This window comes from Hyla sarda, chromosome 3, assembly GCF_029499605.1.
Source record: "Hyla sarda isolate aHylSar1 chromosome 3, aHylSar1.hap1, whole genome shotgun sequence".
Classification (NCBI taxonomy): Eukaryota; Metazoa; Chordata; class Amphibia; order Anura; family Hylidae; genus Hyla; species Hyla sarda.
Genome location: NC_079191.1, coordinates 208,528,809 through 208,545,293, shown reverse-complemented (window position 1 = coordinate 208,545,293; position 16,485 = coordinate 208,528,809). Strand labels below are relative to the sequence as shown.

Below are 16,485 nucleotides of genomic sequence, written 5' to 3'. Positions count from 1 at the left end.
TAAACGGTAGTTGCCCATGAGCAGTTTCCCGATGCGTTGGTCCTGGTCAGCGCCAAAATATTCCTACATTGTTGTGAAGTGTGTTCATGATCCTGTACGTAATATCATATTGTCCTAGATATACTGCAATATGCATTATGTTTTTCCATCCATGCTATAATTGTCAATATGAAGCAGTAAGAGTTAAAGTTAGGCAGCAAGTTATAATTTTCTATCCCTTGATAGGTTCATTAAAAATAATTGAAATACTGTATGTTATTGATAAAAGTAAAAAACCTTAAATGCATACAAATTGTAAATGGACTGTCAACATTAAGCAAGAATAAAGTAACATAAGAATGTCTATTAAAAGAACAGCTGCTTTTAGTTTGTAGAACGACTCCAAACTACTGTTTAGGGTCTCAGAGGTACCATTCAAACATGCAGAGAAAACAGAAACAAAAAGACTTCTAAATATAGAAATACAATGCTGTTATCTGACAAGACGTGAAACAATCCATATTTTTCAATCAATCAATGTAACGGGGAGTCATTATCTCAGCTCATTTCAATCTAAATTACAATATAAGCCTTTTTTACAATAAGAGTGTTACATGAGTGAGTTTTTTTTATGAGTGTTCCATGCTGGAAGAAATAAAAGATCTGAATATAAAGTCTACCTATTATATATCTTGAGTAGTGAGGATAGAATAGGGAAGAAATAGTCAAGTTACATGAACACAAAATACAGAAAAACAATAAAGAAAGAAAGAAAGAAAATATCAGCAACTTCTCCCATAATCTCCTCCTCTTTCTAGATTGCTATTAAATTTGTTGTATTTAATCCACATCGGTTGTATTTAAAGCCATTTTTCATAGCTCAATTATCTAAAAATTTGTCCAAACAACAAAGTAATACTACTGACAGGAAGCACATGGTAGGTGTTCACATTGTTGTGGTGCTTTGCGGCAGCCATTGTTGCTGTGGTGCTTTGACTATGGGGTGTTGTGGCCCAGAGCCGGGAGCTTGGTTGGGCAGAAGTTGCGCTAACTGGCCACTGGGTCATTCTCTCTGTGAGGCTTCATGTCTCAGTAGACTTTTGGGCCACCCAGCACTACTGCAGTGTTAGCTTAGGGACTCACTCTTATCAGGTGGCCTATACAGTGGGGCAAAAAAGTATTTAGTCAGCAACCAATTGTGCAAGTTCTCCCACTTACAAAGATGAGAGAGGCCTGTAATTTTCATCACAGGTATACCTCAACTATGAGAGACTTGAGAAAAAAAATCCATAAAATCACATTGTCTGATTTTTAAAGAATTTATTTTTAAATTATGGTGGAAAATAAGTATTTGGTCAATAACAAAAGTTCATCTCAATACTTTGTTATATACCCTTTTTTTTTTCAATTACAGAAGTCAAACGTTTTCTGTAAGTCTTCACAAGATTTTCTCCTTTGCTGCCTGGGCAGTGTGTTTGGCATCATTGTCATGTTGAAATTACGTTTCATCTTCAATGCCCTTACTGATGGAAGGAGGGTTTCACTTAAAATCTCACGATTCATTCTTTCCTTTACATGGATCATTCATCACCGTAGGTATGGTGTTCTTTGGATACAGTAGGTATGGTGTTTTTTCTCCTCCAAACACAATGAGTTGAGTTTTTACCAAAAAGTCCTACTTTGGTTTAATCTGACCATATAACATTCTCCCAATACTCTTATGGATCATCCAAACGCTCTCTAGCAAACTTCACACGGGCCCGGACATGTCCTGGCTCAAGTAGGGGGGCACTGCATGATTTGAGTCCCTGGCGGCGTAGTGTGTTACTGATGGTAGCCTTTGTTACTTTGGTCCAAGCTCTCTGCAGGTCATTCACTAGGTCCCCCCATGTGATTCTGGGATTTTTGCTCACCGTTCTTGTGATCATTTTGACACCATGGGGTAAGATCTTGCATGGAGCCCCAGATCGAGGGAGATTATCAGTTGTCTTGTAGGTCTTCCATTTTTCTAATAATTGCTCCCACAGTTGATTTCTTCACACCAAGCTGCTTGCCTATTGCACATTCAGTCTTCCCAGCCTGGTACAGGTCTACAATTTTGTTTCTGGTGTTCTTCGACAGCTCTTTGGTCTTGGCCATAGTCTGGAGTGTGACTGTTTGAGGTTGTGGACAGGTGTCTTTTATACTGATAACAAGTTCAAACAGGTGCCATTAATACAGGTAATGAGTAGAGGACAGAGGAGACGCTTAAAGAAAAAGTTACAGGTCTGAGAGAGACAGAAATCTTGCTTTTTTGTAGGTGACCAAATACTTATTTTCCACCATAATTTGCAAAAAAATTCTTTAGAAATCAGACAATGTGATTTTATGTGGGAGAACTTACACAATTGGTGGCTGACTAAATACTTTTTTGCCCCACTGTATGTGATGGGTAGGCTTGCACATTTCGATCAAAAGGTACACTAACAACTGGTTAGGCTTTTGACATTACACTGAGAAGTAAGTAGATCATTGTACAAGTTGTGGATGTGGATGTGTCTATTTTTGAGTGAGGATGCTTCGTTTTTAGGTTACTAACCACAACTTGACCTATAGTTAAGTCATTTGAATATCAAGGGCTTAAAAAGGCCCTTTGGCCAGCCAACCAGCGTGGCTTTGTGCGCTGAGGATGAGTCACATGCCTTGAGAGCTCCTGCCAGGGCCACTGTAATTGAGGCTATTTTTCCTGCTATGGGAGGCAAACATAGGGGGAAAAACAAGAAAAAGGCTCCTACAAGCACCTGTTACCATCCTCCAGCAATTAACGGCTTTTTTAAGTGGCTCTCTGCTCCTGCTGCCCCACAGACGGCTGAGTTGCGGCCTATCTGCACTGCCGGACCTCCGCAGCCCGCCGCTTCCTCCCTCCCGCTGAGTGACAGCGCATCCCCGCTACAGAGTGCCGACATGACGGCGCAACCTCCCGCTCTGCCTACTAAGGTTCCCGATCACCTGAGGAATGAAGAAGTCTCCCCGTCACTAGCGGTGAGTCACACGCTCCCTCTTCAGCCCAATGTCCGGAGAGAGAATGCAGCCAGCCACCCCTGCAGTGACATCCTCTCCCTCCATAGTGGCCTTCTTCCACCAAGTATCTGCAGCTCCCCACTCAGCTGCTAGCTCCTCTGCATTTACTGTCTCACCCCAGCCTCTACCTGTAAACCAGCTGCATAACAGTGCACAAGTCAGCGATGCTGCTCACCCACCTGCTGCTTCTGGCTCACATCCCCTGGCTCTGTCACCAGGTCACCAACCCTCTGCACATACTATTAAAGGAAACTCCAATGGTGCCTCCCCTTCATTGTTCTCGAACTCCATTCTACTGCCTGTATACACTACCTCTCATTCTAGAGTTCCTGGCCCGGCTGCTCAAGATGCCACTGACTGGTCAGCGATCATGGACACTACTGGTCCACACTCAGATGATAGATCAAAGGACTCTTCACCTGACAGTAATGCACCTGATTATTGGGGTGCAAGCCCCCCCCCACTAAGAAGTTATTTAAAACACCCTTGAAAAAATATTTGAGAGACAAGCGAGGGTCCGAATATTCCTCTTCAGATGACACTGCGACAGAATCATGGGATCCCTCCAGTCCATCCCACCTGCCTAAAAAACCTTCTTCTGAACATACCCGATTGGATCGCCCTCCCTTGACTTTAAAGGCCTACCTACCATCGCCCCCGAAGTGGTGGTTAACACACTGAAGAACCACCCGGAATTACAGGCTCTACTGACGACCAAGTCAGACATGAGGACTTTAGCCTCAGACTTGAAATTTGCCTGGTGACAAGACTTGAAACCAGTTAAGACTGAACTCTCCCAGCTATGCGACCGTGTTTGACACTTGGAAGACTCCCGTACCTCGATGCTGACTCAACTACAAGATCTTCAGGAGGCCACTAGGAATATCTATCTGCAACAATCTGCTGATACGGATCATCTGGATGAATTAGATAACAGAAATTGCAGGAATAATATTAGGATCAAAGAGGTCTTCCAGAATCTGTGCGGCCTCCTGACATTCCATCCACTCTCCAAAGACTTTTTAATGAGATGCTACAGAGATCACATGATAGCCCTTTGGAGCTAGATAGGGCACACAGAGCCCTTAAAGCGAAAAGCCCTGACCCCAGGAAACCAAGAGACATAATTTGCAGAGTCCATCACTTCTTATTGAAAGACGAGATCATAAAGAAAGCGAGACTCAAACATCTTGCTTATAATGGATCTCCTATCCAGCTGTTTCCAGACCTCTCGCTCCATACCCTCAGGCTGAGGGAAACTCAGAAGCCCCTACTTCAATTATTGCAAAATGCTCAAATAACACAGATGGGGCTTCCCCTTCTCACTAATTGCAAAACATGGAAGCTACATTAAGAAGGCCTGAAGACCTGCCTGCTTTCTTGTCCACATTCAAGTTGCCCCCGTTCCCCTGCCAGACTGGGAGCATATGTTCCTGATGACGCTGCAGCTGAAATCACCATTAGTGGACAATCGCACATCTTCGGCCACTCCACCTATGGTTCCTGCTCCTCTCCCACCTCGACAGAAGCACAAGACCTGAAGTGATGTTTCCTATACTTTGCTAAGTATTTCTTTCCCTACCCTGGTCTTCCTCAATTAAGACCTTCTGTTGGAGCACACAGCTCACATCTTAACATAGAGTTTATCTTGTTTTTACATGAATACTTTTTCATATTGTTATTCTCATCCTTCTGATTTTACCCTCACAACCCTTCCCATTATCCCTCAACCCTTTCCCCCTTCCTTTTCTATTGTTCATTATTTGTTCTCTTTGCCTCCCGACATGGTGATATTAGAATATAGCCTCACCTTTACTTACTGTCCTTCTACGGTAACTACCTAGAGGGCCTAATTTTTTGGTCTCTTAGGCCCATGTTTTGGGCTTTGTTTTCCCCTACTACACCACTCCCTTTAGTGCCTTGTACTGGGCGCTTCGTCTACGTTACCCTCACTAGATAAACGCTTGGACTAGTTCGAGCTATGTCTTTGACCCTTATGGTCTTTCCTCTTAGTCCCCCTGTTTCTATGCTCTTATGGTTGCTTTTCTGCCTGCCATCCTCTTGTTCTTGCTCCCCTGTTCTTTTATTTATTTTTTATAGGACATGTAATAACCCTCCTGGTGTCCCTCGTGGCCTGAACACCCTGACATCAGACATCAAATTCCATTGTTTTTGCTATCTCTGGATGCGTGAAAAGCTTTAGGCCGGGTGGACTGTGACATTCTCGCAGCCACCCTACATCAGATAGGCTTAGGAACGCGAATGATGTCCTGTATCTGGTCCCTCTACTCCTGCCTGCAAACCCAAATCAGAATTAATGGCCATCTATCCTCTCCTTTTCGCATTTGTAATGGTACGCGACAGGGTTGCCCCCTCTCCCAGCTCCTATATGTTCTCTGTATGGAACATCTTATTGCAATATGCAACAATCCAAATATCACGGGTCTCTGTCTCTTCGTGCCATTGCAAATGCTCCCCTTTCGCGGATGATCTGCTTCTTTTTCTATCCTCTTCCCTCACTTCTCTCCCTTCTCTTATGCAAACCATCCACCAATTCTCTAATTTTAGCAACTATAAATTGAACCCGACCAAGTGTGAGGCCCTTAATGTCACTCTACCCTCTCAGTTAGTACACCTCCTTCAGTCCACTTAACCCTTTAAATGGAAATTGGGTTCACTTAAATACCTGGGAGTCCATATCCCGACTGATCTCAAAGATACCTATCGCGTTAACTTTCCTCCACTCCTGCATGCCTTGCACTCGGACTTTCTCCTGGCTAGGCAGAATTAATATACTGAAAATGAAAGTGCTCCTACGCCTTCCCTACCTATTCTCCTGCATCCCGCTACATATGCCCAAGTCCTTTTTTAGAGAACTATCTGCACTGCAGTCTAGCTTGGTTTGGGCGCATCATATTCTCATTAGATGTAATAAATCCGGTGGCCTGGCCCTACCTGATTATTTCTTCTACTACTCTGCGTCAGTTTTGTCCAGAATGCTAGATTGCTTTCACCACAGACATGATAAGCAATGGATCCAACTTGAGAGTAGATCGATTGATACAGACCCTTGGTTTACACTATGGCTCCCGCTGTATGTTTCCTCTGCTAAAGCCACTGGTGCCCTGCCCCCTATCCTAAACTCCATTGCGGAGACTTATCGGTCCTACTTATCCAGACTATCCCTCTCTTCCCCAGACGGACCCCTTACGCCTCGGTTTGGTAATCACACCTTTCCCCATTCATGCACATTCAATTCCTACTTCCAGCGAACTGAGGGTGTGACATTTCTCTCGCTTCTAACCTCAACGTTGCTCAAACCCCTGACGGACTTATTAGTGGGAACTCCCCCCTCCCATGCTCAGATATTTCAGTATGGTCAATTGCAACATTTTTATAGGTCAGCTAAATTTACCCTCCGCCTTCATCGACCCCTTACTAAATTCGAAAGGCTCTGTACATCTACTAATCCACCACATAGTGCAGTTAGTGCCCTTTATTCCCTTCTTTTAGACAGCACTACAGCTGATCCACTGACATATAAAACTGGCTGGGAAAAGGAATTGGGTCATTCGATATCTGATACTGCTTGGTCCCAAGCATTATCTCAATGCCACCGTTTGTCCATCTCTTGCAAGGCACAAGGATGACTTTTTTTTGTCTTCCAGAGAATACAAGAGTCTGCATCTCACTACTTGATTACCCACATAAATGTACGTGCCATCTCTTGCCGGGTGTCTCAAAGTGACTGAATGTGTTTAGGTCAGGAGGTACGCTTCTTCTCTTGCTCCCTGCTACGTCCCACTCTTCCCTCCATATTTCTTTCTTTTCCCCTCACCTTTTCCCTCTCTTCTCCCCCTTCCCATCTTGCCTATTGTCACGATGCCGGCTGGCAGGAGGTGGATCCTCTGTGCCAGAGAGGGATAGGCGTGGACCGTGCTAGTGGACCAGTTCTAAGTCACTACTGGTGTTCACCAGAGCCCGCCGCAAAGCGGGATGGTCTTGCTGCGGCGGTAGTGACCAGGTCGTATCCACTAGCAACGGCTCAACCTCTCTGACTGCTGAAGATAGGCGCGGTACAAGGGAGTAGACAGAAGCAAGGTCGGACGTAGCAGAAGGTCGGGGCAGGCAGCAAGAATCGTAGTCAATAAGGCAATAGCAGGAGGTCAAGTACACAGTAAGGACAAACACAGTAACGCTTTCACTAGGCTCTAAGGCAACAAGATCCGGCAGGGGAGTGCAGGGGCAGTGATAAGATATAGTCTGGGAGCAGGTGGAAGCCAATTAAGCTAATTGGGCCAGGCACCAATCATTGGTGCACTGGCCCTTTAAGTCTCAGGGAGCTGGCGCGCGCGCGCCCTAGAGAGCGGAGCCGCGCGCGCCAGCACATGACAGCAGGGGACCGGAACGGGTAAGTGACCTGGGATGCGATTCGCGAGCGGGCGCGTCCCGCTGTGCGAATCGCATCCCCGACGGCCATGACAGTGCAGCGCTCCCGGTCAGCGGGACCGACCGGGGCGCTGTGGAGAGAGAGACGCCGTAAGCGCTCCGGGGAGGAGCGGGGACCCGGAGCGCTAGGCGTAACACCTATTTTGTTAATGTTTTCCTTATGTAGTGTAATTTCCTTGTTTTCAGGTGTTGTTAGTAATGTAGTCACCTACTGATTATCGTAGGGTACTCACCCAATGTAAAAAAAAAAAAAAAATGTACTCTTATAGTGTATCTTGCACATGGATGATTGTTTTTACCCTTATTGACATAATATTGTACTATTTCCTTCCAATTGGTTTCTCCATATATGGGTGACTTCCTTATGATGTCTACAGCTCTGCATTGCAGTGCTTTTTAAAATATATTTAGTATATTTATGAGAATACTGGTGACCTTGTCAATACTAATTTCACCTGCTATATATTAGTATTAGTAATAATAACAAAATATATATTTATACCTGTAGCTATTAAGTGTGTGAAAAAAAAAAAAAAATATATATATATATATATATATATATATATATATATAATATAGATGATAAAATACTATATATATATATATATATATGGCTTTAGGTCATCTATATTTAATTTTTTTCACAAATTGTTAACCAATTAATTTTTAAGGAACTATAAGCAGTTATTCTTTCTTTCTGGGCATTCGTTTTAACCTAATTCATGCACAAGCCCAATAAAGGATCTCGTGGTTTGAACATAAATCCTATTGTTGCATATGCAGTTCTAAAAATACATTTTTGTATGCAACGGATACAAGCGGTATCTTTGTGTGATGAGCACCAGAAATATTGATAACATTTTTGGCACTGAAATTTTGTGCATACACTGTTATTAAATAATAACCTAAGTCAGGGGTCTCAAACTGGCGGCCCGTGGAGCGAAATTTTGCGGCCCACCACACAGGGCAGGAAGGAGCTACAGCTCCAGGCCCCTATGTTAAAATAGGCACAGAGGCCCGCATAGGTGGCATGCTGCATAGGCCGCCAGGCGCTTGCACTGCGACTGCCGTTGTGACCGCGGTCACAGAAGACTGACCGCGGTCGCGAGTGGTGTTAATAGAGCTTGTAGTGGTGTGACCGCAGCCACACATCGGACGTAGAGCTTGCATGCTTGTACGTCGATGGGCAGAGTGCAGCGGTGCCACGCTGAGGACAGCGCCGACATCCGGAAGCCACAGGAGCATGCTAGAGAAGGGGGTGAGGGAGTGCAGGAATAAGGCACAGTGAAAGGGTGTGAGGGCAGTGAAAGATTGAGGAACTGTAATGGAGGGGAAGGGGGGTGCAGGCATGGGCACAGTTATGAAGGAGGTTCAGGCAGGTGGCACAGTAATGGAGGGGAAGAGGGGGTGCAGGCATGAGGAAAAGTATTGGATAGGAAGAGGGGGTGCATGCATGAAGAACAGTATTGGATAGGAAGAGGGGGTGCAGGCATGAGGAACAGTAATGGAGGGGGAAGGGTGGTGAAGGCGTGAAGTATTGTAATGTGTATAAATTCAGAGGGCGCAATGTGTGCCAGTATTATATTCACAGGACGCAGTGTGTGGTATTATTATATTTATGGGAAGCAGTGTGTGGCAGGTTTAAATTCAGAGCATGATGAGAGTATTATATATAAGGGGCGCATGATGGGGGGCATTATATATAAGGGGCGCATGATGGGGGCATTATATGTGAGGGGCACATGATGGGGACATTATATGTGAGGGGCGCATGATGGGGGCATTATATCTGAGGGGCACATGATGGGGGCATTATATGTGAGGGGCGCATGATGGGCGCATTATATCTGAGGGGCACATGATGGGGGCATTATCTGTGAGGGGCGCATGATGGGCGCATTATCTGTGAGGGGCACATGATGGGCGCATTATATGTGAGGGGCGCATGATGGGGGCATTATATGTGAGGGGCGCATGATGGGGGCATTATATGTGAGGGGCGCATGATGGGGGCATTATATGTGAGGGGCGCATGATGGGGGCATTATATGTGAGGGGCGCATGATGGGGGCATTATATGTGAGGGGCGCATGATGGGGGCATTATATGTGAGGGGCGCATGATGGGGGCATTATATGTGAGGGGTGCATAATGGGGGCATTATATGTGAGGGGTGCATGATGGGGGCATTATATGTGAGGGGGGCATTATATGTGAGGGGCGCATGATGGGGGCATTATGTGTGAGGGGCGCATGAGGGGGGCATTATATATGAGGGGCGAATGATGGGGGCATTATATGTGAGGGGCACATGATGGGGGCATTATATGTGAGGGGCGCATGAGGCCCAGCCGCTACCTCCAGTGGCCCCCAGATAATTTGAGTTTGAGACCCCTGGCCTAAGCTGTACTACACAGTAAAGAAAAAAAAAATGCTGGAGTGCTACTTTAAGCAATCAAACATAATACTGTGTGGAAACATATGTAGTAAAGATTTAATTCTTACATATAACAAATCACACTCCACCCAACGCTTACTTTTCAGTGTGAAAGCAATTGCTGAGCAATAAAACCATGGCATTCGAGGTACTGGATGATAAATAATAGCTGGCTTATTAAAGGACAATGCTTTATACCTATTTTGGGCAAAAGGATCGCACTGTATGGATGGAACAAAATCTGGAAAATAACCGTGCACTCCAACTGGACTCTTCATTGAAACCTTATTAGTTCCACATGCATGAAAATATATCTACCACGATCTCGAACAGTTTTGGCTCTACAATTATCCACTTAATCCAACAAGAAAAGAATTTCACTTATTTTTCCTCTTACGGCACCGTTGTAGTAGACATCTAACATCTTGCTGTATATAAAGAACTATAAACTAAACAATTCTTTTATACAATATTTACATTGTTTAAGAGATTATGGCTCGCAGTGCTTAAATACAGCACTTTGTTTGTTTAAACTAATGCATTTTCAATAACAATTACTCAAAAGAAGGATTAGTTTAAGCCCTTAGAAAATGTGCATCTGTAAATGTATTTAGAAAAACATAATTGTAGCGTATGATGGTGCACACCAAGGCACATCCCGTATAGTGATGAGATCTTGCAGCCTGCTCTTCATTAATGTATTGTTCTTATCATTATGAAAGAACCTATCAGAGGAAATCAGAGCAAGATTTCGACAGCAAGAACATATTGGCAGGGTTCTCAAGAGATAGAATTTGACCTACACGACACTGCCTGTATATTTACTATTCACTACTCATGGCTTACATAGCAAAGACATATTCCACAGCACTGTACACAGAGCATTAACATTATTATTTGTCCAAAATAGGGCTCACAATGTAAATTACCAATCTATCAAATATTGTAGGTACATTTTATAGGAAGCCACATTTAAAGGTGTAGTCCAGTTTAGGAAAATGTATCCCCTATCCAAAGAATCACATGGGGTCCCAGAGGTTGGACCCCCCGTGATCAGACATTTATCCCCTATCCTTTGGAGAGGGGCTAAGTTTTTGTAAACTGGACTACCCCTTTAAACTGAAAGGTGACTGCACCACATTAATTGTGTCTGCAGTCCTTTCATTTATATGTCTGAAGCTGACAGCTCTGCATGCAAAGCGGTCTACATGCTTGGGCTGTGACACTGACAGCTCAATCCCGTTCCGTCACAGGAAACAAAAAATAATCATATTGAGTGCTGTGCTCTTCTTGTCTGCGGAAGCGCGGCTTCCACTTTTAGGCAGTTTTACGTCAGTAATAACATCACAGGACTTCCATCAGCATCTTCTATCCAAGCCAGTCTATACAGATCACTAGTAACAGGGATTTAATGGGCTGTTACCCATTGTATATGGGGACAGCAGGGAACACACAGAAAAAGTGTTCTCTGCTAATCTGTGCTCCCATGGTAAAGAAATATTATAAAATATAATCCTAATAAATTAAGCAAAATAAATAAATACAATGAGAAAGAATAAACAAAGAAAAATAAATTAATACATGAATAAGTAAAAAAAAAAAATAAAAAAAATTCCCTATCTCCCCAAAGAAAGTGTACACCTCTCAAACCACACACAGCAACTTCAGACATCCTAGTTGTCACAAATACATTTCGAGTGGACATAAGGTGCTCCGGCAGTAATACGTTCCTTTCACATAAAATGTACATTATGCCAAAAATAAAATAATCAGATCTGGACACCAGTTTTAGCTTGTTCTTCAGCAGCCCTGTATGTTTTTGTGCTTTTAATAAAAATCTATTTTTCCTGGATGATTATCATCCATGTACAGAAGCTACATCTAAAAGATAAAGGAGGGCAATACATTTAAAGCTAAAATTGGGCCTTTGTTATTGAGCTAAAGCGACATCATACATTAACAATGTAAACATATATGGAATTGCTATGCATGGAAGAACTAGCGGATTCATTTGGGGGTAAATATTGTTCATTAAATAAAGAGTCAGAAAACAGAGCTTTCAAAATATTTAAAAAAAAAATGTATTTTTCCCCATTTCTAACCATTTTCCTTTAACCCCTTAAGGACGTTATTTTTACGTTTTCGTTTTTTCCTCCTCGCCTTCAAAAAATCATAAATCTTTTATATTTTCATCCACAGACTAGTATGAGGGCTTGTTTTTTGCGCGACCAGTTGTCCGTTGTAGTGCCATCACTCACTTTACCATAAAATGTATGGCGCAACCAAAAAAAAAATACTATTTGTGTGGGGAAATTAAAAAGAAAACCGGAATTTTGCAAATTTTGGAAGGTTTCGTTTTCACGACGTACAATTTACGGTAAAAATGACATGTGTTCTTTATTCTTTGGGTCAATACGATTAAAATGATACCCATGATAATATACTTTTCTCTTACTGTTGCGCTTAAAAAAAAAAATCGCAAACTATTTAACCAAATTAGTACGTTTAAAATCCCCCAATTTTGAAGGCCTATAACTTTTCATTTTTTCGTATAAGCGGTGGTATGAGGACAAATTTTTTGCGCCGTGATCTGTACTTTTTATTGATACCATATTTGCTTATATAAAACTTTTAATACTTTTTTCCTTAGATGTTAATGTTGGTACTGCGGACATTTTCCAAGGATTACCCTTCTTGCTGCTACAACTAAAAATGTCATCACTTCCTTCTTAGCCCAATCCCTCCTTGTGTTATTGTTTTAGTCATATATGCATCCTTTAATAACTCTACATTTAACCTTCTTCCAAATAAAAAGAGACAGCTGTCACTGTAAAGACTTAAAGTACTTTCTTGGGATAACAACTGGGATTGTCGGAAACACATATCCATTTTGATAGCGTTCAAATGGCCAAACCAGGACAAGAATTTTTTTTATATGCCTCTATATCCACTAATGTCTTTCTAAGCAGTGGGAGGTAATTCGGCTCGTACAGATGCTGCAAATCAGCGGGAATCTGTAACCCTAAATATGTAATACTTTCCCTTTTCCATTTGAATGCAAAATTGCCCTCCAGTAAAGTTAAATCCTGGGGAGACCAGGTGACATTTAATGCTTCGGTTTTATCCAGATTTTCTTTAAAATTACTCAGATGTCCGAACCGTGCAAATTCTTGAATGATTAATAGTAGAGAGATATGTGGAGAGGACACATACAACAACAAATCATCAGTATAAAGGGCCAGTTTATGCTGAGTCTGCCTGATTTCTATACTCTTAATGTCAACTTACAGCCGAAGCCAGATGTTCCATTGTTATAATGTAAAGCAATGGGGACAGGGGGCACCCTTGCTGTGTACCATTACTAATTTGAAAGGCCTCCGACAGGATCCCATTGGCCCGCACCCTGGCAGAAGGTGATGTATACAATGCCATTATTTTGCCAATAAATGATACTCCAAACCCCAGATAATTCAGTGATGCAAAAATAAAATTCCAACGGACCCTGTCGAAGGTCTTTTCTGCATCAACAACTAGTAGACACATAGGGATCTTAGAGGATTGAGCATATGCCATGATATTGTTCGTAGAGTGTTAATCCTTGCCTCTCTCCCAGGCACAAAGCCCACTTGATCACTATTAAAGGGGTACTCCGCCCCTAGACATCTTATCCCCTATCCAAAGGATAGGGGTTAAGATATCAGATCGCAGGGGTCCTGCTGCTGGGGACCCCGGGGATCGCTGCTGCAGCACCCCGCTATCATTATTGCGCAGAGCGAGAACGCTCTGCACGTAATGACGGGCAATACAGGGGCCGGAGCATCGTTACGTCACGGCTCCGCCCCTTGTGATGTCACGGCCCACCCCTGTCAATACAAGTCTATGGGAGGGGGCGTTGCGGTCGTCACGCCCCCTCCCATAGACTTGCATTAAGGGGACGGGCTGTGATGCCATGAGGGGCGGAGCCATGACGTCACGCTGCTCCGGCCCCTGTATCGCCCGTCATTACGCATAGAGCGAACTCGCTCTATGCAGTAATGATGGCTGAGTGCCGCAGCGGCGATCCCGGGGGTCCCCAGCAGCGGGACCGAGGCGATCTAACATCTTATCCCCTATCCTTTGGATAGGGGATAAGATGCCAGGGGCGGAGTACCCCTTTAATCACCCCTGGTATCGCCTCACCCAACCTAGCTGCCAGCAATTTAAAATATATTTTAATATCCCAGTTAATCAATCAATTAAATTGATCTGTAGATCAATACTGTTGATCCTTATTAGGCTTCGGCAATACGACCACATGCGCCTCCAACGCTTGCTTCGGGAATGCTATACAAAACACGTGTCATAAATGAGACTAATACATTCTTAAAGTTTTTAAAAAATATCGCTGTAAAGCCATCTGGCCCCGGACTTTTCCCATTTTTTAGCGATGCAATCATTTCCTCTAAGTCCCCTTCCATGAAAGGCTCCAAAGGCAAATAAATGTATTACTATTACATATAAAGATCACAACTGCGTTAAAACTAGAAAAAAAAATGTATATATACACACATTTAAAGAAAAAAACACACAAAAGAAAAATAACCAAAAACAACTTACTTGTACTGTAGAACTAATCTCAGACGCAAAGCCTCCAGTTAGTGGAGCCTCGTGACTGATGAGTAACCGGCCTGTCTTAGCCACAGACTAAAAAGAAAAAGAAAAAAAATGACTGTAAGGCATGCAAAGGAAATATTATTTTATTCCATAACCTAATTTTGTTCCCATTTGTACACTATTAATATAAACGTATCTATACTTTAAGTACATAGCTGCATCATTCTACCAACAAAAAAACTCAGTCTCCTCATCATAATCCTTGAGTAGTAGCATTGTAAAGAAAATAGAAATACAATATAATGTGCACCACATAATAAGCAATATAGATGCAATGGAAAAAGCATTGCTTCCAGCATTTTGAGGGACCATAGAACTAAACTTTCCTTTAAATAATAAGAAATGGGAAAAACAAAACATTTCTTTGGTAATAAAATAAGAATACTAAACTCTTTTCAATAAATAAAACAAAAACGAGCAGTAAAATGTGTTTAGTTGCCTGTGGTGCGTTGCTCAGCAATTTATTTACCAGGGAATAAACAAGGTTTATCTCTCTCAGTAGAAACATATAATCTATATAGAGAATGGTAAACGTGAGGATGAAATTGTAAAAATGGTCCATATTTGCAATGATTGTTGGGTTTTCAAAATCCCTACATATTATGGTTTTCCTTTCACCCTCCATCAGATTTACTAACAATCTAATACTTGGTTAGTGTATATGGTTGGTTTTTCATGTGTGTCTCTTTGCTTTAATACTGGACCCTGTGCGCCTATTAACACATGTGACATCATTAGATGGGATTAGGTGGAAATTTAGAATTTGTCAGGTAATCTTTGGCCCAGTTTGCCACAGTCTAGGCCAGATCTGAAGCATGTCTTTTCCCCAAGAAGAAGTTTAGCTTAGATAAAATCAGCAACCAAATTATTCTTCTGCATCTACTTCTGCCACAAGTATTGGTCAATCAGATTTTAAAAGGGTATCCCAGTGTTCAGAGTTATAACAGGGCATATACAGCTATGCGGCACACATCATCAGGGGGCTGGCTTGTCAGACAAAAAAAAAGAAGCAGCCAAGCCCCCTGTCATCAGGTGACTTACGATGTGTTATCTCGATCCGCACGAGGCGGAAAAGATCCAAGACAACAGTAGTCTTGAATGCCACCATATACAGAACCTCTAAAGGCAATAAAAAAAATACATAAAAAGGGGACAAATCAATGCCAAAAGGTATTTTAAGTTTATTTAAAATTAAATAATATAAAACCTTTATATTATTTATAGTTATCTTTGAATAGATTGTTATATTGTTCCAGCCCCTGCCTCTCAATGGCCCTCTGACTATGAAAGTGCGAATGTTTCATTTAATCAGTTATGGTTCATTGTTATCGCTCCAACCTGTTTCATTGGATTCTTGCGGTAATTCCACAGGTAATATAGGATGTCGACGACCATAGGGCCTCAGTCTTGAAAAGATTACATAGATTTTTTTTGTAAATTTAAGATTTATATAAGATTCCCAAGTTTAATGTCCCGGCGTTTACTTTGAAATAATACTGTATGACCGCAAAACCCAAAGAATCACAACTTGAGCAGATGGGAGAAACGGCAGGGTGGGTCATATTTATACTGGGCGATCATGATGTCAATGGCCTGCAGTAAAGACCAGGCAGCGTGAGGTTGGAAAACGAGGATTTTTATAAATTGTTCCTTGCATTTATACAATTATCCAGGCATTATTAGCAAAACCATATAAATGCTGCACACAGTGTAGGTCTCTAATAAATCCTGGCATTTTCATAAGCTTGTGCTAGTCTGACACATTATCATAGGGGGAAACCAATTTCTTTAATTAGTAATATAAAATGGGTTTTAACAGGGTCATACCACTCTGGGCGCTTTAGAAATAAAACAGAATGATCACCTATTTCTTTATACTTTTACAAATATATTCCTAACATACAAAT

General features: G+C 42.3%; 1 protein-coding gene across 1 annotated transcript in view; it reads right to left on the bottom strand.

The window, feature by feature from the left end:
- BCKDHB (branched chain keto acid dehydrogenase E1 subunit beta) overlaps positions 1-16,485 on the bottom strand; it is a 181,361-nt gene that overhangs the window by 63,430 nt on the left and 101,446 nt on the right. Inside the window, exon 9 of the mRNA XM_056565954.1 lies at positions 14,522-14,608. Within this exon, the coding sequence (XP_056421929.1) occupies positions 14,522-14,608 (87 nt within the window). The remainder of the gene's footprint in view (positions 1-14,521; positions 14,609-16,485) is intronic.